General features: G+C 42.5%; 1 protein-coding gene across 1 annotated transcript; it reads right to left on the reverse strand.

The window, feature by feature from the left end:
* Positions 1-5,513: 5,513 nt before the first annotated feature.
* On the reverse strand, positions 5,514-23,911 carry LOC145773793 (uncharacterized). Its single transcript, XM_082584922.1, has 5 exons — positions 23,248-23,911; positions 21,720-22,769; positions 20,873-21,485; positions 19,743-20,512; positions 5,514-6,151 (listed from the first exon to the last, which is right to left on the reverse strand). The coding sequence occupies exons 1-5, from the start codon at positions 23,909-23,911 to the stop codon at positions 5,514-5,516; spliced, it is 3,735 nt and encodes a 1,244-aa protein (XP_082441048.1).
* Between the last annotated feature and the right edge of the window lie 301 nt (positions 23,912-24,212).

Here is a 24,212-nt window from a genome sequence, read left to right on the forward strand (position 1 = left end):
CCAACACAACTGTGACAAGTGCAAAAGAATGTGAAGTGAATGAACTGTGTGTTTATGAATATGATCCTTTGTCTAAGTAATTTGTAGAAACACATATATTATTACAGGCTGTTAAGGATTCAGATAGTACTGCAATAACTATATTTGATATATTATACTTTATATGATGCTAGGACTAAAATTTTAGTTTTTATAACACTTGGGATAAAAACAGGGATTTGTTACAGTGTCATAAAAATGGCATCTGCTTTACTTACAATTTCAGCAATCTTCCTTTGTTACATTAGCTGTATAAACTGTAATCTAAGTAAGGATGAAGAAAGTATACTACAAGTTGGCTTGTGCTTAGGTGTGCCGGTATACTGATTGTATGTAGGCTATTGGGAGAGAACGCAAAACTGGCTCAGCCAATTTGCCGTTTTTCATTTCCAAGGAAAAATGGCCTCCTTCATCCCCAAACCTGAACCCCCTAGACTTTGGCATCTGGTCTTACCTGGAGAGCAGGGTTTCGACTAAGCACCACCAACGTTTGGAAGCGCTGAAGGCTAATCTGAAAAAAGAATGAGCCAAAATACCTCAAAGAGTTATTCGTGACTATTGCAGGTCCTTTATGAAGCGTCTCCGATTTGTTATCGACGCAAATGGCCGACACATTGAGAAACCTTGTTTTTCTTAAATATTTATTTATTTGACAATAATATTATATGTTCATTACTCAATTATTATCTACCGTTTGTTAAATATCTTTGTTTGAAGTTGTAACGTTAATTATTGATGACCCTGTATATACTGTATACTTTAAGCAATAGAAACGATGGAGTCCTTGGAGGACGCCACCTTGGTAAACGACGTTGGTGAGCTAGGCTTGGTATGTTAAAGGTTAAGCGATCAATAACAATAATACACTTCCTAACATCGTTTTTATGCCACAAATTGCGACAACTTTTTCCTAACCCATATGGTAATAATAGTAAGTAATCAAGAAAACCAATCGCAAAAATGTGTATCAACCACTTCTCAAGCGACGGTCTAAAACATACCTCGTTTCGGAGATACATTAAAAAATGTTCCGATATTGGTACCCATGCAAAAATGGGGTTTGTAGCCTATTGCAAACAAGGTCCTATACCTATCAGTATCGTTAAGGTGACCAGATCGTTGGGAATAAAGGCATGCCGTTCCATCTACATGATGTTTGATACAACCTTTGTTATTTTCGAAAGCTTATTTGGTGTAGGCTACTTATGTAAAAAAAGTTTACTGAGGTAAAATACAGCATTATAGCCTAATAGTAGATTATATTATAAACCATACATGAATGCATACATAGAATAAATTATGTAGGCCTACGGTATGTAGGCTATGCCTTTATAAAACCAAGAAATAACTAGAAAGAAAATAAAATTGTGGAGAAAGATAACTTTTCCACTGTTTAATATACCGTAGATGGACATGTTTCCCACGTGGCCAACTTACCTTCCATGGTGGGCCAAATTACCCGCACAGGAAGGCAAGATGGTCCATTTTATTTTTTTCAAAAAACTTGAAAAATTATATACCTAAGAATGTTTGTTTGATGCAAGAATATGTCCACTTCTAGAGTGATGAATTCTCTACTCTTCAGTAGCATTCGCTTTAACATATGTTTTGTTATTAGCTCACAAATTTAATTTTTCATTTTGCTGGGCCAACTTACCCGAGTCTCCCCCTGAAGAACTTCAAGCTAAAAATTAAAGGCGTTTTTTTGTTGGTTCTGAAGAAAAAACAACATTGACATTCATTGGCAAGATAAAAGATTAAAGACAATCCATCTGTGCTTGAAGATTCAAGTGGACGAATCCAAGCAAGTTTTGTGAAACTTTAGGACTTCATATACCCCTACAACTACGGTATTATGCATTTAAATTCTTTTTGTATTTTTTACGGTCTTTGCAGTAAAGTTTTTTATAACTTAATTGTGTGTGTTTGTGTAACTTAATTTTTCTAATTGTTAAATTTAGCCCCAACATTTAATATGTCTACACTCGGTGGCGACAGGGACTCGACTGCCGTCGACTCGACTGCCGTCGACTCGACTGAGTTTAAGCCTGATGATGTTCTTTGCGGTCGGGCAGGCCATTCTGGAGAGGGACCCAGTAACGTTGAGGCTAAGTCAGTTCGAGAGACCCGTCATCTTAGAAGGGATATTTTGACTCAAATTGGAGAACTTTCTGTAGCCCTAGGTTCTTTGGGTGATAAGCAAGAATTGTTAATTTTTAGATCTAAGTTATCTACTTTAGAAGAGGAATTACGACATTTCCATGCTCTTTTGACTAAAATTTTCAACTCTGCAATTTTGGCAGAACTTTGTGGTAGGGTAGATCCCGAGTTTAACTCGTTAAAAAATAACTTCGAACAAAAAGTAAGTGAGTTCTCAGATATGTTGGGTGCTGACATACATCCTGAGGATAGCGCCTCAAATGTAAGCACTAGGATGTCTAGGAGTTCGTTTTGGATAGTTGCACAAATTAACCTACAGCTAAGACGAGAGGAGCTCCAGATACAAGCTGAGGCCGAAGCAAGAGCTGCTGAGGCCATGGCGAGAGCTGAGGCCATACGAGCAGAGGCTGCTGCGAGAGCTGAGGCCGACGCGAGAGCTGCTGAGGCCGCACGAGCAGAGGCTGCCGCGAGAGCTGAGGCCGAAGCGAGAGCTGCTGAAGCCGCCGCGAGAGGCGAGAGCTGCTGAGTTCGCACTCACAGACGCTCAGTTGAGGGCTGAACAACGTAAAGAAGTAGTTTTAGCTGAATATTGTTCAGAGTTGGGCTCCTGGCGTAGTTCTAAGAAGGGCTCTTCTAGCCATTCCAGACGTGAACATCAATAGCAGTTTAATTTACATAACCTTTTCCAGGCGCCTGTTCAGTCCGTGAGTGGACCAGTGCAATCCACACGTTTTCCAACTGTTTCAAGAGGTCTCGGGGCCGCGGCTAAGTGTGTTACGAAGGCTGTAGAGACAAGGTCTGCAAATTACAACCGAACTCCTCCCCCAGAGCGTACAGGTCACGGGGCCGCCATTAGCAGTAATGTTTTGCCCTCTTCACAGTTTTCTGCGCCGCTAGTTTTTGATCGCCCAGCTACACGTAATTTGCGTGATTGTGAGAGGCGTATCGCGTCTCCTGATTTTAACGTTTGTGAGGATCGTGATCGGGCTGTGCATGTGACTGAGCCCACTCAGCCCCTTAAGGTAAATAGCTTGTCTTCTACCGCTAAATCGAGTTCTCAACAACAGGATTGCTTTTTTGAATACCAAAATAGTAAGACGTTTTTTGATAAGGCGGCCTTGATTGGTTACGATGGTAATAATATGCCATTTGTCTTCTTTAAAAATCGTGTTACGGCCTTAATGGCAGCTTCGCCCTTTAAAGGAACTCGTTTGACTTTGTTACAAGCAGCTTGTGTTACAACAGCTGCGCAAACGATTGCTAATTTGGTTTCTGACACTCCTGGCTTGTCAAAAAAAGACAGGATAGAAATGTCGTTAGCTCGCTTGTCCCAGCGTTTTGGAGTTCGTGGAGGTCTTTTCGTCGAACCGGAAATTAGAAAGTAACGCTATGGTAGCAAACTATTTTCAATCTCTTCCAGTGATTTGAAAGAGTTTAAAGATGAATTGTCGCAGTGTCTGCTTTACGCGCAAGCTTATGGTCAGCGTGATAAATTAGAAGGACGTTTTGTTTTGGATTTGGCTAAGCGACTCCCGTTTGACGCTAAGCAGCGTTATCTTGACTTTTTAGGTGATCAATATGGTGGCATTGATGAGCCTACTTTTCAGAGTTTGTTTGAATTTGTAGTACGGGAGGAAACGCGCAAGTCGACTGATTTTAGCATTATGCTAATGGGCGATTCTAGCGAGTCGCAGCATTTTAAAAAGTTTGGCAAAGGAAAATTGCCTTCATGTCCGGTTAGGCAGACGTCGGTAAAACCCCATGATAATGTGATTTCAAGGAGTTCGCAGTACTCGACTGCGGTGGTGAGGCCAGACGTAAAAACCTACCGGCATGCATTTATTGTTCGTCACGTGGTCAAGTTGAATATCATTTTTTGTCTAATTGTAAAGATTTTTTGCGCTTGACACCTAAAGATCGGAGAGATGTTATTGTGAAAGCTGGAAAATGCTTGAATTGTTTGCGCCAGCATATGTGGTTACAAGAGTAGGTGCTTACTGCCTACCTACAATCCCTCCTCGGTCTGCCTCAATCATAATTGCAATTGTTTCTTGATGTATTTATTGAGTTAGTGAGTTGGGATAAAAACCTGATTTTATATAAACTTATAATGGCTTTAACAACGATAACTTAAATCCGAAATCCGTGGTACACATTGGCATTTCTCTAGCTTGCTATTTCGATAATAATAATAATGTTATGGTTTTATTTATTGTCGCTCTACAACAGCTAAGGTCTTTTAGCGACAGGGCTCATTTTTAATTTGTATCAGGTTTACGATGTTATCACATTATTACCCGATTCATTCTCACTGCGCTATGCAGGATAGAACACAATCGGTACCGTTTTTCAAGTCTTCGGTTTGACCCGACCTGGAATCGATCTCAGATCTACCAGCACCAGAGCCGAAGGCGAAACCACTCGGCCACTAAGCTGGTGCTATTTCGATAATGAAAAGAAACTCAACACAAAAGCAAAATTGTGACCAGAAACAACGGCTCCCGGCACGCAGCAAAAAGCGACAATCAGTTGTGAAATCTCTTTGCAGCCAGGCAAGCCACATCACGCAGAACACAAAAAACAACGCAAATTCAATGTCAACAAATTTTCATCACAATTTCAATTCTAAACAAATTTTCATCACAATTTCAATTCTAAACAAGAGGGCAATTGACCCGCCGGAACATTGCGGCCCCTAATTATTGCACATAATTACAAACAAAAGTTGAAGTAGCCTAGAAGGGTCGATTCCCGAAATGCAATACACAGAAAGTATGTACATCAAAGCTACACAGAAACGGTGACTATCCTTTTATAGCAGTGCAAGGCACCGGGATCCCCTGGCCACAATGGCCTGGCGAATACTTACACGATTAACGATTAATATCTACGTTAGTTTCATGAGACACACACAGTAGCAAACAAATCAAAGGCACTACACAGTAACTAACTAGCTACTTTTGATGACGCAAATCACTGAGATCGCTGGCGAATATTTACACGATTAGTATTTACATCATTTTCATGAAACACACAATAGCAAACAAATCAAATGCATTACACAGTAACTAACTAGCTACTTATAATGAAGCCGATCACTGAGAGCGCTGTAGAGCATACGTTACTAGAACATGTTGTTGAGTTACGCATATTGGGGCCCTGCGGATGACACATAGAGATACGCAGGTTAAAACAGATTTGCGCGGTACATATCTACAATACACTACAAATTTAAATGAAAGGCAAGGGTGGTACAGATGCATCCACGACACCCGCTAACAACAGACCAGGGCGGGGCCGGGTCCAGAACGCAGTCAAGCATTCCCCACAGGAGCAACGCACGATATATTCCTTAGGACCAGATCCACTTTGACCTCACCCGATGCCTCATCCACCACTGAGACTGCCACACTGACGCGCCTGACAATCGGTTTTCCTTTCCTAATTTGGGAGATGATCTCATGGACTCTCCCCAGACGGTACCTCCGTCTCTTAGGTATATCTTCTGGGGAACCAACCTCCATTAATTGGCCAGGCTGTAGGTTTTCCACCAAACTGGCCCACTTTTTTTTACCCTGCAGGGAAGGTAAATAGAAAGAGATCCATTTCTCCCAGAAACTGTGAGATAGAGCCAGGTTATACCTATAGTCTCTCCGTAACTCATCTCGGTCATGAGGATTTCCTACTGATGAAAATGGGCTCAAGAAGGGGTTAAGGAGTGCGGCTGGGGTGATAACAGTAGAATCCTTAGGGTCATCACAGACAGGGACTAAAGGTCTTTCGTTGATTATTCTTGTGGCACTACCCGTAAATGTAAGAAGTTCAACAAAGTTGGGTTTCCGTGATGAGTTCCCAATAACGTAGGAAAAGGCAATTTTGAATTGCTTGACCATTGCTTCCCAGGCCCCTCCCTGGGCCGGGGCATACGGAGGAATGAACTCCCAGTTAATTCCTTTTTTCGCAAAGAAGTTTGAATTTCAGAAGACTCCAGAATTTCTGGTAGTCTTTTAGATGCCGCTTGAAATGTGGCCCCGTTATCTGAGTACATGTTACGTATAGATCCACGCAAGTCTACAAATCTGGTAAATGCTAAAACAAATTCACTGTAAAATAGTGACGTCACAAGTTCCACATGGATCGCTCTACTCGCAAGGCAGGTAAATAACAATCCCCATGCTTTCTTTTGGCTTCTTCCCTCCACAAACGTTATTGGACCAAAATAATCTACGCCACTGTTGATGAAGGGTTTATTATAGGCCGTGGTTCGTGGTAATGGTAGATCCGACATAAGCTGCCTGATAGGCTTTGCTTTCTCTAAGGCACATGGAGCGCAGTGTTCCCGACAATTATTCACCAAATCAAACGTCATATAAAAACCGATATGGTCTATCGAATCTTATCGTATCACGTCATGGAACTTTTCCTAAAAAATGATGCAATCTTGGCTCATTGTTCCTAGACTGATAAAATATTGCATCAGCCGCTTTGAACACCTGTTTGAATGACTTCATAATTGTCTTTCATTATTGCGTCACAGTACTGCGTACGTGAGTTTGAGATATTGCAAATCATTCTGGTTATTCGTAAAATTGTTTGTTGGAAGTCAGTCGCATATTTAACTGTTTGCTTGGTGCTTGCTAGCTGGACAAATTTTCCGTCTTTTATCTAAGTAATCTGTTCTGTAGTGACAAGTTTTAGTGGTGTACGGCGTTGCATCCAATTTCGACAGCCAGGTGGTTAATTTTACAGAAATACAAATTTGAATAGACGTTTCGAAGGAGTGTTTCTTTTTCGGTCATTACATGCAGACGAACGGATTCGGGAACCTTATGTTACAATTTTCCCACGAAGAGATTATGGTTTACCGCTGTGACCATAAAAAAATAAAAGACGTCGCTTGTTAGCTGGTAGGCCAAGAAGAACTTGAAGCAAGAAATAATAAAAGACTTTACTCTGTCTAGTGTTTGGTACTGCAGCAAAAAATAAAATAAAAGACGAGTTCTTGTCAGTTGGTAGGTCAAGAAGAAATTAAAGCAAAATAATAAAAGAAGATCTTGTTGGTTGGTAGTCTGCAGAAGCAAAAGAAAATTAAAGACTTTTCTTCTCAGTTGGTACTGAAGAACTTCAAGTTAAAAATTAAAGGCGTTTCTTTGTTGGTTCTGAAGAAAAAACAACATTGACATTCATTTGAAGAAAAAAGATTAAAGACAATCGATCTTTGCTTGAAGATTCAAGTGAACGAATCCAAGCAAGTTTTGTGGAACTCTAGGACTTCATATACCCGTACAACTACGGTATTGTGCATTGAAATTCTTTTTGTATTTTTTACGGTCTTTGGAGTTAAGTTTTTTATAACTTAATTTTGTGTGTTTGTGTAACTTAATTTTTTTAATTGCTAAATGTAGCCCCAACATTTAATATGTCTACACTCGGTGGCGACAGGGACTCGACCGTCGTCGACTCGACTGAGTTTAAGCCTGATGATGTTCTTTGCGGTCAGGCAGGCCATTCTGGCGAGGGACCCAGTAACGATGAGGCTAAGTCAGTTCGAGAGGCCCGGCATCTTAGAAGGGATATTTTGACTCAAATTGGGGAACTTTCTGTAGCCCTAGGTTTTTTGAGTGATAAGCAGGAACTGTTAATTTTTCGATCTAAGTTCTCCACTTTGGAAGAGGATTTACGACATTTACATGCTGTTTTGACTAAAATTTTTAACTCTGCAATCTTGGCAGAACTTCGTGATAGGGTAGACCCCGAATTTAACTCGTTAAAAAATAACTTTGAACAAAAAGTAAGTGAGTTTTCAGATATGTTGGATGCTGACATACATCCTGAGGATAGCGCCTCAAATGTAAGCACTAGGATGTCTACGAGTTCGTCTCGGATAGTGGCACAAATTAACCTACAGCTAAGACGAGAGGAGCTCCAGATACAAGCCGAGGCCGAAGCGAGAGCAACTGAAGCCATACGAGCTGAAGCTGTACGAGCAGAGGCCGTCGCGAGAGCTGAGGCTGAAGCGAGAGCTGCTGCCACCGCGAGAGCTGAAGCCATACGAGCTGAGACCGTACGAGCAGAGGCCGTCGCGAGAGCTGAGACCGAAGCAAAAGCTACTGAGGCCGCCGCGAGAGCTGATGAGTTTGCACTCAAAGACGCACAGTTGAGGGCTGAACAACGTAAAGAGGTAGCTTTGGCTGAATATCAATCAGATGTGGGCTCCCGGCGTAGCTCCAAGAAGGGCTCTTCTAAGCATTCCAGAAGTGAACATCAATCGCGGTTAAATTTACATAACCTTTTCCAGACGCCTGTTCAATCCGTAAGTGGACCAGTACAATCCACATCTTTTCAAGCTGTTTCAGGAGGTCTCGGGGCCGCGGCTAAGTGTCTTCCGAAGGATGTAGGGCCAAGGCCTGTGACTTATAACCTAACTCCTCCCCCGGAGCGTACCGGTCACGGGGCCGCTATCAGAAGTAATGTTTTGCCCCCTTTACAGTTTTCTGCGCCGCTAGTTTTTGATCGCGCAGCTACACGTAAGTTGGGTGGCTGTGAGAGGCGTATCGCGTGTCCTGATTTTAACGTGTGTGAAGATCGTGATCGGGCTGTGCATGTGACTGAGCCCACTCAGCCCCTTAAGGGATATAGTTTGTCTTCTCCCGCTAAATCGAGTTCTCAACAACAGGATTGCTTTTTTAAATACCAAAATAGTAAGACGTTTTTCGATATGGCGGCCTTGATTGGTTACGATGGTAATAATATGCCATTTATCTTCTTTAAAAATCGTGTTACGGCCTTAATGGCAGCTTCACCCTTTAAAGGAACTCGTTTGACTTTGTTACAAGCAGCTTGTGTTAGAACAGCTGCGCAAACGATTGCTAATTTGGTTTCCGACACTCCTGGCTTGTCAGAAGAAGACAGGATAGAAATGTCGTTAGCTCGCTTGTCCCAGCGTTTTGGGGTTCGTGGAGGTCTTTTCGCCGAACCAGAAATTAGAAAGTATCGCTATGGTAGCAAATTGACTTCGACCTCTTCCAGTGATCTGAAAGAGTTTAAAGATAAATTGTCGCAGTGTCTGCTTTACGCGCAAGCTTATGGTCAGCGTGATAAATTAGAAGGACGTTTTGTTTTGGATTTGGCTAAGCGACTCCCGTTTGACGCTAAGCAGCGTTATCTTGACTTTTTAGGTGATCAGTATGGTGGCATTGATGAGCCTACTTTTCAGAGTTTGTTTGAATTTGTAGTACGGGAGGAAACGCGCAAGTCGACTGATTTTAGCATTATGCTAATGGGCGATTCTGATGAGTCGCAGCATTTTAAAAAGTTTGGCAAAGGAAAATTGCCTTCATGTCCGGTTAGGCAGACGTCGGTAATACCCCATGATAATGTGATTTCAAGGAGTTCGCAGTACTCGACTGCTGTTGGCGCACCGCGCGGTGGTGTGGCCAGACGTAGAGACATACCGGCATGTTTTTATTGTTCGTCACGTGGTCAAGTTGAATATCATTTTTTGTCTAATTGTAAAGAATTTTTGCGCTTGACACCTAAAGATCGGAGAGATGTCATTGTGAAAGCTGGCAAATGCTTGAATTGTTTGCGCCAGCATATGGTTAGGGATTACGTTCATGCAAACAACTGTCGTCAATGTGACCCTAACAACGATAGGAAACACTATTTTCTTCTGCATGATTTTTATGTGACGTCACGTGATTCTCTGGAGTCGGTCGGTAAAGATGATGCTCGTGCCAGAGTTCCTGTGCGTAATGTTAAGATTGGAAATGTTAAAGCAGCCTTTAACCGCATTACTGCTGCTCGTGTTTTGAATCCAATGATTGGCAAATCGAAGTTGGTGTATTGTCAGCATGATCCTGGTTCGCAGTTGACTTTTGTTTCGAGTGATTTGGTCTGCGAACTTAACGTTAAACCGTATGACAAAGCGTCGTTTAAAATGGATACTCTGGCTGGTCAGAAACCTACTTGTGCTAACCTTGTTAAACTCAACATCCAGTCGTTAGAGACGAATGAACTGTTTTGTGATATAACTTCGGTGGTTAACCCAGCTTGGGCTGACGATGTTAAAACTTTACCACATAAGCAGGATTTAAGTGGTTTCCGTCATTTTCATGACGTGAATATGTTTCATTTGAATGATTGTACTACTGTAGATGTATTGATTGGAAACGACAACGCTTATTTGATGTGGGCTAAAGAAGAGCGTGTTGGTGAGAATCGTAGTGAACCACATGCTTTGTTCACTCCTCTCGGTTGGTTGGCTTGTGGTGGTAAGTCACCCTTAGTTGAAAGCGTTGCTAAAGTGTGCAGAGTGCAGACGTCTTCAGAGTTGGATGTCTTCTCTAGATTTCAGCGTAAAGTTGAGTCTCGTGATATGGAAATAGCAGACCTGAATAAAGTCATTCAGGATTTGACCTTGCAAAATGAAACCTGTGAATTGTCTCGCAATGATAATTTGGCTAGAGAACTTGTTGAACCGAATATTGAGTTGAAAGATGGTCGATTTGAGATACCTGTACCGTTGAAGGAAGATATTGATTTACCTAACAATTTTGTGCTGGCGTCAGATAGAGCTGCTGCTTTAAGGAAGAAGGCTTTAAAACAACCTGAACTTCGTGATTTTCTTACCGACACCATGAAAGATCTTAAATCTAATGGCTATATTGAGCGTGCTGGTGAAGCAGAAAATGTAAAAGGATTTCAGTGGTATTTACCATACTTTGTGACGTCACAATTAAAAAAGCATATTGTTTACGATGGCAAGTCTGAATTTCGAGGAACTTGTGTTAATGATGTAATGTTTTCGGGTCCTGACTTGTTAAACCCTCTTGTAAATGTCTTGGCTAGATTTCGGCTTGGTAGATTTGGTCTCATGGCTGATGTGACTAAATGCTTCTTTCAAATAAAGTTACCTGAGTCGCAGAGGGATTTGTTTCGTATATTGTGGTTTGAAGATGATGACCGTGAAAATGGTAGAATGGTACCCTTTCGTTTTTGTGTACACCCTTGGGGAATAAAGAGTAGCCCATATATCGCTTGCTTGGCTATAAAGAAAATGATCGAGCAAAATCCCAGCGGTGCTGGTGACCTGACACTCTGCAATATGCAATATTGCAAATAATATGTACATGGATGATTTTATATTTTCGGCTGATAGCTTAGAGGAAGCTCAGCAAATCACTCATGAATCAATTGCTTTCAGTTCAGTTCAGTTGTTTTTTTATTTCTGACCATCATATCAAAACAATACACGTCAACATAGCAAAGGTCAAGAAAAAGGTAGAAGCGACAAAACGCGAGCGTTAAAACGTGCTTGTGATCGAAGTAAGTTATTGAGTTGAAAAAAATTTGGCACGGTCGCAACACCTTCAGAAAAATTTAAGATATAAAGGGAAAATAAAAAAATAAAAAATGTTACAAAACAAATAAACATATATAGGCTATAACTTTATTAGTCTACATAACTTTAGCTGATATATTGAAGATTTGTATGGACAGTTGCAATGAAGATCGGCCATGGTGCGTTATCAAGAGTGCTGATGGTCGTATGGGGAACACGTCTTGATGCGTTTAGCTCATAGCAAAGAGCAAGGCAGGCAAAGAAAACCCCACAAAGAAATCTTACCACGGGAAAAGCCATTTCAAGCGCAACGCACCAGGCCTTGCACGACTCACAAAATAGATAGGCTATAACTTGACGACATGAAACAATGACAAAAAACAAATAAATTAAACTAGCAAAAAACAACATCATCATCTTGCGAAATTCAATTATACCCAGGGAAGTTATGTCTTAAAGATATCAAGCGTGCTTTGATAAAAGTTGCATTGATAAAGCGATAATTTTAGACCCCAGTCAGCTAAACTTGCCACTTCCACACCGATCCAACGTTGGCTAACGTTGTATTAATGCAAAAATGACAGGCATCGCCAGCTGGGATGTAGTAGTGGTATGTCCCAGTAATATGATAAATTTGGGTTACCATATGTTTTACACGTGAAACCATATTAAAGTGACAAAAAATATCCAATTTGGCATATTACGTTAAAAAAATAGATAAACAATCAGACAATAGCATGACGATCCAGTCCAAGATATTGAAATAAAACAACTGGTTGGAGCACATGGCCACCGCTTCACCGAAAGATGGAGATTGGTCAAAAAGGATGGAAAAACTTCTGCAGACTCTGTAGAACTTCTGTGGACAAAAAACACAAGAACCAGAAGGCCAGTAGGAGTACTTACAATCTTACTATTTTGCTAATAAATCTACACACATTGGCTTATCATTGCTGGGCAATAAAAAAAAAATAAAAATATTAGTATGTTTGGTGCATGATGTAATACTTAGATGGGATTATTTCAAGGAAGATTTAGCTTGTTTATTTTTGATTTAAAGCCTTTTACAGTTTTACATTCATTTCTTATAGTAGTTGGAAGCTTGTTCCAAACTGTTGGCCCCATGTACCGTGTTGATTGTTTGCAGGTGTTAATACTGCAATATATCGGAATATAAGGAGAATTACTTCTTGTTGTTAGGCTACTTGATTGTTTACACATAAGTATATCATTGAATGCTGTGGGAAGCAGCTTTTTTGAATATTTAAACATGAAAGTTGCAATCTCTGTAGTTTTCATGTGGTTAATTGATTTTAAATTATTGAGTTCCATTACACCTTTTATGCTTTCTCTGCGGTCAATGTCAAATACAGTACGAAGAAAGTTATTGCATGTACGTTGTAGCTTTTGCAATGTAGTTTTGTTTTCATGACACCACGTTGAGATACAATATAATATCTGACTCTCAACTAGAGAATGGTAAATGGAGAGAAGTGCTTGTTTGTTTAGGAAAGGCTTAATTTTTTTTGTCACGCAGAGTGTTGATCTTATTTTTTGAAGCAAGATTTCCATATGAGATTTCCATGACAAATGCTCGTTTACAATTAATCCCAGAAACTTTATTGAGGCAACTTGTTCTATGTTGCTTTTTCGAATATTCAAGGGTGGGTGGTATGATAGTGTCTTGCTTCCTTGACTTGAAAATAATATATGTTTGGTTTTGGTGACATTTAGAGACAATCGATTTGTTGATAACCATTGATCTATGCATAGGCCTACAAGCTCTTGATTTGCCGTATCATATACAGTAGAAACGGTTTTATTTTTATATATAACGGTGGTGTCATCTGCAAACATAATTGCAGTTCCGTGTTGAAGGCAGTTAGGAAAGTCATTTACATAAATCAGGAATAGAAGAGGGCCTAAGATAGACCCTTGTGGGACACTCAAAGAAATGTTGTTAACATTAGAAGATAGTGTGCCATTGAAAACCACTCTTTGTTTTCTATTACTCAGGTAACTCATGAACCAATCATAGGCCACGCCTCTTATTCCGAAATGATATAATTTAGCTAGCAATATTTTATGGTCAATGGTGTCAAATGCTTTAGATAAATCAAGAAAGATTCCTAATGCAAGGTGGTTGTCATTGAGTATACTAGTGATACTATCTATTAGCATTGAAGCAGCATGGCTTGTGGAATGATTTTTTCTGAAACCAAATTGATTGTCATAGAAAATTTTTTGTCTAATTAAAAACGAGTATAATCTGTTGTACATGAGTCTTTCTAATATCTTTGAAAAAACAGGTAGTAGGCTGACTGGTCTGTAGTTGTTTGAATCTTTGCAGCTACCCTTTTTAAAGATAGGTATCACCTTCCCCAACTTAAATGAATTTATGAATTTTCCACTCGTTAAAGATAAGTTAAATATATGAGTAAACTTGTTAAGTGGAGTGCTAACAAGGAGGCTATGATTGTCTTGTCAAATTTGGATAATGAGATGCTCTCACCTTTGATTCGTGATGTGGACTTTCAGACTGAAAATATGACTTTGCCATCAGCGAAGACATTGGGTTGTGTGTGGCAAACCGAGTCTGACGAGATGCGTATCGCATGTTCCTTAAAGCCCTTAGCTAAACACACGCGCCGAAGTATGCTCAGTCAGCTTGGACAAAATTTTGATCCGTTAGGCTTTGGAGCGCCATTTTTTCTAAAAGCACGCCTGATACTTCAGCAATTGACAATGGATAAATTTGATTGGGACACCGAGGTCCCTGATAGCTTTGTTAAAGAGTGGGAGTCGTGGCTTCGCTCTTTAGACCTGCTTAAGGATTTTTCGTTACCGAGATGGTATTTTGCAAACTCTGGTGTGTGCAGTCCGGATGATGTTGTTTCATATCAATTGCATGGGTTTAGTGATGCTTCGAATCAAGCTTTCTCATCTGTTGTTTACTTGCGTAGACTGGTTAATGGAGTTCCTAGTGTGTCTTTCGTTCTGGGTCAATCTACCATTGTTGTAAAAAATCAGTTTTCTTGGCCGATAGCTAGGAAAGAGCTTGTTGCCGCTTTGAAAACAGCAAGACTCGTGATGCAGGCCTACGAGGCATTGAAGATGCCTGACTGCATTAAATATTTTTGGTGTGATTCTCGGACTGTGTTGCAGTGGGTTAAAAACCCTGATTTACGTTTGAATAAGTTTATCACGCGTCGAGTTGAGCATATTTTATTGTTGTCTGGAGTCCAGGATTGGCGTTTTTGCCCTACCGATATGAACCCAGCTGATGTTGGCACACGGCCAAATCTTATTACTAAGAAAGAATTTCGAGAGAGGTGGTTTAACGGTTCTAGTCTTCTCTATCAATGTGAAGAAATTCTGTTGTCTGGAGTCCAGGATTGGCGTTTTTGCCCTACCGATATAAACCCAGCTGATGTTGGCACACGGCCAAATCTTATTACTAAGAAAGAATTTCGAGAGTTGTGGTTGAACGGTTCTAGTCTTCTCTATCAGTGTGAAGAAATTCCATCTGTAGAAAATGCCACTTCAGTACCTGTCCATAGCCTATATCTTCGTGACGAAGAGGAGTCGCTCGACGTTGGACAGGATGGCCTTCACAGATTGATCGAAGCCGCACCTTCTTTGTATGTTATGAAAAAGAAAATCGCTTATTTGGTTGCTTTTGTTGAATTTTTGTGCTGTAAAACGAGAAAGCGTAGCTTTGTGAAGCCAAAACTAGATGCATTTATCTTAACAGTGCTTTAGAGTTGGCTGTGAAGTTTGTTCAAAAGAGCGTGTATGGAGATGTGGTACATTTAATGACCAAGCGATCGCCGGATGCCCTTGAGGAAGTGATAAAGCGGGGGAGTGTTGGTGCTTCGCAACGTGAGAAGGAACGCTTGAAAGAATTGCGTTCACTTAAAAAGTACAGACCTTGTGTAGATGATGCTGGTGTAATCCGCATTGAAGGGCGCTTAAGTAATTCTCTCCAGATCTCTCTTGAAGCAAAGCATCCGATTGTTTTGCCTTCGAAACACCCCTTCACTAGGCTTGTTGTACTGTCGCATCATAATCGAAATGCGCACTGTGGAGTACAGCACACTTTGTTGTCTACGCGACAGAAGTTTTGGATCGCTAATAGTAATGCCTCCGTGAAGAGGTATCTTAATGATTGTGGTGTAAGTGCGATTGAGAAAGCGCGGCCTATAAGGCAGCTGATATCTGATTTACCTTTGTCTCGCACAACTGCGCACAGGAAACCCTTTTTTGATTGCGGCTTAGACTATCTTGGACCTTTAACCTTTGTTGAAGGTAGGAGTCACAAAAAAGCTTGGGGACTCTTGTTCACATATATGGCGTCTCGCGCTATCCATGCTGAGCTGGTTACATCATTGTCGCTCAGTGAATTTTTACTTGCCTTTACTAGGTTTACAGATTTACGTGGGCAGGTTAATGCTATCTATTCCGATAATGGAAGCACCTTTCAGGCGGCATCTAAGAAGTTACCCGAGTTGATAAAATCAACTGAATTTCACAACGCCCTGAGACATAAGCAGATAAACTGGGAGTTTATACCTCCGTATGCTCCAGCGCAAGGTGGCGCTTGGGAAGCAATGGTAAAACAATTTAAAATTGCCCTTTTTCACATTTTAGACTCTTCAATACGTAAGCCCAATTTTATTGAACTGCTTACGTACACCAGCAGTGCTGTTCGGATCGTGAACGAACGCCCTTTGGTACCTTTGAGTGACGACCCTAGGGACTTTACTGTCATCACCCCTGCCTCACTTTTGACCCCATACTTAGACCCATACTGTGCTGTTGGGCAACCACATGATCGTGACCAACTAAGAAGGGATTATTGGTTCAATTTGTCACTTTCTCAGCAGTTTTGGAGCAAATGGATAGATTTTTACTTGCCAGGGCTTCAGGGCCGAAAAAATGGTTAAAAATGGCCGAGAATTTGGAGCCTGGTCAACTTGTAGTGGTAGGTTCTCTCCAAGACATTGGTAAACGTGGGAAGTATCAACTTGGGAGGGTGCATGAGGTAGTTCCACAAATTAGGAAAGGGAAGCCTGTGGTTCGTAGAGCTAAAGTTGCCGTCTGCAACTATGATGAGAGTACATGGGAAGTGAAAGTAGACTACGTGTTGAAGGATATTTCGTGCCTCGCCCCCGTAAAAAAACACCTAAGTGTTAGGGTTTGAGCCTGGTTTTGTCTGCGGTGGCCGACACTTGTCTGAGCCCAGAACAGTCGGTTATTATCGCAACCATTGTATATAGCGTCATTTTAGCGTGTACCTATGGTACCAATTTCATGTATCGTCGTGTATTATTCTTATTGTTGTTCATTCTTTGCGTGAGGTCCTGGTTAAAAGACTTCCTTTCCTGCTGCTTGCGTCACCTGCGCATCCCAAGAATCTGGAGAAGAGCCCTAGTGGTTGCAGTCCCAAAGCCGAAGAAGTCCCCAGAGGATCCGAAGAGCTACCGCCCCATCTCTCTGCTCTGTATCCCCTTCAAGATACTCGAGAGACTTATCTACGCCCGTGTCGAACCGATAATAGACCCTCAGCTCCCTCGGGAACAAGCCGGCTTTCGCCACGGAAGATCAACCGTAGACCAGGTCACTCTGATGACCCAAGATATCGAGGACAGCTTCTCGGCAAAAAAGAAGGCTGGCGCCGTGTTTGTCGATCTCACGGCTGCCTACGACACTGTATGGCACAGCGGCCTTACCTGCAAACTACTCCGTCTCCTTCCTGACAGGCACATGGTCCATATGATTATGGAACTTGTGCAAAACCGCAGCTTTACCCTTTCCACCGGTAGCGGCCGACGAAGTAGACTACGTCGACTCAGGAACGGCGTCCCACAGGGCTCTTTCCTGGCTCCCCTCCTCTTTAACACTTACATCTATGACCTGCCTGACACCATCTCCAGGAAGTATGCTTACGCAGACGATCTGGCTCTCCTGCATCCAGCCGGAGATTGGCAGTCAATGGAGAGGAACCTAAGCCAGGACATGTCAACTATATCAACATATCTCCAGAAATGGAAGCTACAGCTCAGCAAGGCAAAGACAGTGTCGGCGGCCTTCCATCTAAACAACAAGGAAGCAAAACGTGAGATCAACATTACCACCGATGACGAACACCTCCCCTACTGCGCCGAACCCACCTACCTCGGCGTAACCCTGGACACTGGACAGGTCACTCACGTTCGACGGCACCTGGAGTCACTGCGCAAAAAACTATCTGCGCGCGTTGCACTTTTGAGGCGGCTAGCGGGTTCCGGCTGGGGAGCCGATGCGAAAACCCTTCCTACCTTGGCCCTCGTCCATTCTACCGCTGAGTACTGCGCACCAGTGTGGTGCCGCAGCTCTCACACCCGCCACATTGACACCGCCATCAATGACGCACTACGCACTGTGACTGGATGCCTGCGTCCCACTCCAACGGACTGCCTTCCCATCCTTGCAGGCATCTAACCTGCTGAGCTTCGCCGTAAAGGAGCCATGATTTCCCTTGCTCGTCGCGCACTGGACCCCGACCACCTCCTCCACAGTACACTCCAGCGCCTACCTGGAGGACAGCAGCGACTGAAATCAAGACGCCCATTTGTGCCCGCCGCACGACAGCTTCTGAACAACATTGAAGATCTTGGAATAAGTGCGGCACACTGGACGAACTACACATGGAACATGGAGTGGCAAAACAACAGCTCCCGACTCCGTGATTTCCTACCCGACGTCGATCCCCACCCTCCGGGAATGTCCCTCGCAAGACTTGCGTGGGTCCGGCTTAACCGCCTACGAACCGGCGTCGGTCGCTTTCGTTCAGACATGTGCAGATGAGGCCTGGCTCCCTCACCGGGATGCGAGTGTGGCGCCACAGACCAGACAGTAGATCATGTCGTTCATGACTGCCCAATCCATCAACCACCACATGGAACGCTTGGACTGAAGGCCCTGGATGACGAGACTGTCGAGTGGCTGATGACATCATGCCCAAACATATAGTTCGAAAGAACAGCTCATACGACGAAGAAGAAGGGCCGGAAAAAATGGTTAAAAATGGCCGAGAATTTGGAGCCTGGTCAACTTGTAGTGGTAGGTTCTCTCCAAGACATTGGTAAACGTGGGAAGTATCAACTTGGGAGGGTGCATGAGGTAGTTCCACAAATTAGGAAAGGGAAGCCTGTGGTTCGTAGAGCTAAAGTTGCCGTCTGCAACTATGATGAGAGTACATGGGAAGTGAAAGTAGACTACGTGTTGAGGGATATTTCGTGCCTCGCCCCCGTAAAGAACACCTAAATGTTAAGGTTTGAGCCTGGTTTTGTCTGCGGTGGCCGACACTTGTCTGAGCCCAGAACAGTCGGTTATTATCGCAACCATTGTATATAGCGTCATTTTAGCGTGTACCTATGGTACCAATTTCATGTATCGTCGTGTATTATTCTTATTGTTGTTCATTCTTTGCATGCCCTTTGTATTTACATATTAACTTAAACGTGAGTGATTCAAACAATTTGTGTATCGTGTGTTTTTATTCATTGGCTCACAATTGTCGTCAATTCTTTTTTAGCTATGCCATGTCAGACTGTCATAACTAGGGGCCGCTATGTTCCCGACAATTATTCACCAAATCAAACGTCATATAATAACTGATATGGTATATTGAATCTTATCGTATCACGTCATGGAACTTTTCCTAAAAAATGAAGCAATCTTGGCTCATTGTTCCTAGACTGATAAAATATTGCATCAGCCGCTTTGCACACCTGTTTGAATGGCTTCATAATTGTCTTTCATTATTGCGTCACAGTACTGCGTACGTGAGTTTGAGACATTGCAAATCATTCTGGTTATTCGTAAAAGTGTTTGTTGGAAGTCAGTCGCATATTTAACTGTTTGCTTGGTGCTTGCGCTTGCTAGCTGGACAAATTTTCCGTCTTTTATCTAAGTAATCTGTTCTGTAGTGACAAGTTTTAGTGGTGTACGGCGTTGCATCCAATTTCGACAGCCAGGTGGCTAATTTTACAGAAATACAAATTTGAATGGACGTTTCGAAGGAGTGTTTCTTTTTCGGTCATTACATGCAGACGAACGGATTCGGGAATCTTATGTTACAATTTTCCCACGAAGAGATTATGGTCTACCGCTGTGACCACGCAGTCATGCAAATAATGTTTCACCGAGGAATTACCATTTGCAATCCAAAAACGTTGGCGAGTAGATAGCAGTGTCTGTTGCACACCACAGTGATAGCTATCATAATGAGCGTCAAGGACAACTAGCCGTGTCAATGCGTGCCTCGAAGGCAAAATAAGAGGATGCTTCGCATCGACAGTTATTTCGGGAGACTTACTCAAACGACCTTCAATACGAAGTCTCCCCCGTGTGTCCACACAAGGACGATACTTTTTTAGAGAGCGCAACTCCCTCAGGCACTGTTTATCAGCGCCAGCTTCGCTCGAAGCAAGACGTTTTGTTACCACATCGATCGACTCTGGCAGACCGTCACAACTTAACAAATCTCTATACACTACTTTCTGTACGCAGGAAACAACTCTATTTAAAGCGTCCTCTAGATAAGATGCATTTAACTTTGGTTTTACATACCCATGTTTCTTGCATTTGGATACAATGAACTCCGTGAAAGCTACAAGATAGGCGGCTCTCTTTTTCAACACGTACAAAGTAGGTGCGGTTTCGATCATCTTGCTAATGGAGCCAGTTGCATTTTCTTTTACCGTCATCTCCGGCGACAGTTCCATTTTACGAATAGCAGCATCTGCTCCATTCACCGTTGGGACCTCGCCTTTCTGGATGAGAAAAGATGGACCGCTCAACCACATCTCTCTGGAACCTGTTTTGGTGATGGCGTTCGGTCTGGTTCCAACGTCTGCAGAGTTGAGATGTGTCGGACAGTAATGCCATTCGCTCACCTCTGACAAGAGTAAAATACGATTTAACCTACGAGTAACAAACTTGCATAATCGTAAATCAGGGTTTCTGATCCACTGAAGGACAGTATTCGAGTCACAGCAGAAATGTTTTCTAAGATCAGGCAGGTGGAGTGCATTAGCTGCCTGGTTTAACAGCTCCGTAGTATTAAGCGCGGCTACAAGCTCCTTTCTGGCAATCGGCCATGCACTTTGATGCTTGAGGACAACCCTACTTTTGCCAAAAACGAAGGATACACAAGGGACTCCGTTACACAGCCCACGTATATACACAACGGAGGAAAAGGAGTGATTGGAGGCATCACTGAATCCATGTAACTGATATACGATATCAACGTCTGCACAACACGGCTCGATGTTTACAAAATACCATCTAGGTATAGAAAATTCTTTCAGCAAATCTACAGAATGAAGCCACGACTTCCATTCTTTTATGTAGTCGGGTGGCACTTCGGTGTCCCAATCAAGACCTTCAATAGTTAAACGCTGCAGAATTAACCTAGCTTTTAGGAAGAAAGGCGCGCCGAACCCTAGTGGATCGAAATTTTGGCCAAGTTGGCTTAACATTGAGCGACGTGTGTACTTCTCCAAAGGTCGAAGAGAGCACTTAATGAATAATGAATCTGACTCAGTTTGCCACACGCAACCTAGAGTTTTTGCTACTGGTAAGTCTGTATCGTCTTTTTCCAGGTCGACATCGCGAAAGGAAGACGCTAACATCTCCTTTTTGAAGTTGGACAAAACATCCAACGCCCTTTTGTTGGCACTCCATTTCACCAAACTAAAGCCTCGGCTATCGAACAAGTCAATGGCTTCTTTTGCAATCTCACTGACCTCATCAAGGCTATTTCCAGAGAATATCAGATCGTCCATATACATATTTTTTCGAATGGTACTCAGGGTCAGGTCACTGGCTCCAGTGGGGTTTTGTTCAATCATTTTTTGAATAGCTAAGCAGGCGATGTATGGACTGCTTTTAATTCCTCAAGGGTGTACACAAAATCTAAACGGAATTACTTTGCCCTTTTCGATATCATTATTCTCAAACCATAGCAAACGGAACAAGTCGCGTTGTTCCATTAGTAATTGAATCTGGAAGAAACACTTGGTTAGGTCTGCCATTAGGCCAAACTTTCCCAATCTAAAGCGAGCCAGAACTTGTGTTAAAGGGTTTAATATGTCTGGGCCCGACAAAATCACATCATTAACACACCTACCCTTAAATTCAGGTTTGCTGTCATATACCACTCGCTTTTTTGCTTGGGATGTCACAAAATATGGTAAGTACCACACACATGCCGATGAGTCGTCGTCTTTTACCGGCTCAATGTACTCACTGGACTGCATTTCAGTCATCGTGTCTACTAAGAATATTCGAACATCAGATTGCTTTAAAGCCTTTCGTCGTAAGCTCAGAACACGGTCAAGAGCCAAAGAGTGGTTATCCGGTAATTCAAAGTCGGTTTTTAACGGTACGGGCATTTCAAATCTCCCATCTTCAACTTTCATTTGCGTTTCAACAAATTTTTGTGCTATGACATCATTGCGGGACAGTTCTATCGTTTCATCTGTTAAACGACTGATTTCAATCTCCTGCGCATCAAAACTGTCAAGACTAAGTGACTCCTCAGCGACGTTACCATTAATGGCAACACGACGTACTTTAGAATCACCAGAAATCATAGAACCTCGACCTCCACCAGCCAGCCAGCCCAGTGGGGTTAAAATAGCATGGGACTCTTCCCGAGTCATGCCAACACGTTCTTCTATTACTCGCATCAAGTAAGCATGGTCATTCCCGATTAGAATATCGACCGACATTTTATTAGGTAACGAAATCAATTCAACATTATCGAAATGTGAAAACCTATTTAAGTCTTGATGCTGCGGCAATGTTTCGACATGGTCACTCCAAGGTGCATTTACCACTGCTTCCACATCACCATACAGTTCGTCAGTAACTAAGAATTGGATATTAAATTTAACCAGATCAGAGTGTATTTCTTGTTTGCCTGTTAGAGTGTCCATGCGGAAGGATACATTATCCGCGGCTTTTAGATACAATTCTTTAGCCAATTGGCTTGAAACAAATGTGAGCTGAGAGCCTGGGTCGTGTTGACAGTAAACCAGAGTGGTCTCTCCATTAGATGGGTTTATGACCCGCGCAGCCGTGACACGATTAAACACTGCCCTCTTATGAGCGATGCTTACGCTACGATTAGTGACGGCAGGTGCCGTTCTAAGACCATTGCCATTGCCCGATGTTGCTTGAGGATTCACATAGGCGTCGTGCAGTAGATAATAGTGCTTAAATCGGAAATGTTCGCCGCAGCGCCTACAATTGCATGATTGGGTGCAGTTTTTCGCTTCGTGTCCTAAACGTAGGCAGTTTAGACAACGACAAGTCGTGGCGATGACATCTCGGCGTCGCGACGGCGTCAAGTTTAGGAAATCAGGACAATTGGGTAGTCTGCGCTTGAGCAACGCACGTTAAGGACTGCTCTCCATTCAGCGGCATCTAATGGATGGAATAGTTCCCCGGCAACAAGACTTCAACAATCGGAAACTTCACTCTGTCAATCTCGGTGACCGGGCCTGCGTCAGTGATTCAAAGCCTCTACAAGTATGCGAAACTGCCAGGATTAAGCTCTGCAAGAAGCTTTCCCAGTCCGAGGATAAAAATTCAATAAATCAATCAATCAATCCTACTCTCACAATAGATACAGAGTATGTCCTTCCTCGTACCCTCAAAAGAGCGGCTACCAAACGTTTCTTCTCGGCTCCCAGAACTAAAGCCAGACCCGCGACTGCTACCTTGGGTGACATTTCTGACAGGCTGTGCTGAGGTTTGACGAATACTTATAATGTGATTATCACTTGCCGACCGTTTTGTATCTTTTCTAGCAACGACTTCCTCCATTAAGCGTATGGCGAAGTCCGTAGAGCGACACGTCTCTTCGCAATTTACGAAATCCATTAGGCCTTGGAAGCTTGGTTCCTCGGTGCTAACATATTTCTCTTTCAGATAGTACAAAAAGTCTTTCTTCGCATATCCAGGTAATCGACCTGCCAAGTCTAGTACAAAACGTCCTTCTAGCTGATGACGCTGGTTATACGCTCTAGCGAAGAGGGTACACTGAGCCAGCTCGTCTTTGAATTCCTTTATTGAGGATGATGACATCCCAGATAATTTATTGCCATGCCGTATCCGCCGAATCTCCGGCTCCGCGAGAAATCCGCCTCTAACGCCAAAGCGCTGCGACAAGCGATCCAGCGACATATTGATCCTTTCCTTTTCGCTCCAACCAGAAGTATCCGATGTTAAGTTTGAAATGGTTTGCGCGGCGCTACGTACGAAGGCTGCCTGTAGCAAAGTCAGCCGATTTCCCTCAAATGGGCAACTCTCCATTAGTGATTCGATACGGTTTTAAAAAAATATAAATGGCATGTTGTTGCCGTCATAATTGATCAATGCGGCCTTGTCATAGAAAGTGCGACAATTATGATATTTATAGAACCAGTTTTGTTGATCCTCAGCGCCTCTGTTTGCATTAAGCCCTGGCGGGGATGTCATAACATGTCTAGTTTCACGGCCATCATCTTTAACTAGTGGTAAATTACATCTCTCATTTTTAAGATCTTTCCTTGCAGTTAAGGGGCATGTTTGTGACGGTTTCACAACCTTCTCTCTATAAAAATCATGTTGATCA

Source organism: Aplidium turbinatum, chromosome 7 (assembly GCF_918807975.1).
Source record: "Aplidium turbinatum chromosome 7, kaAplTurb1.1, whole genome shotgun sequence".
Lineage (NCBI taxonomy): Eukaryota > Metazoa > Chordata > Ascidiacea > Aplousobranchia > Polyclinidae > Aplidium > Aplidium turbinatum.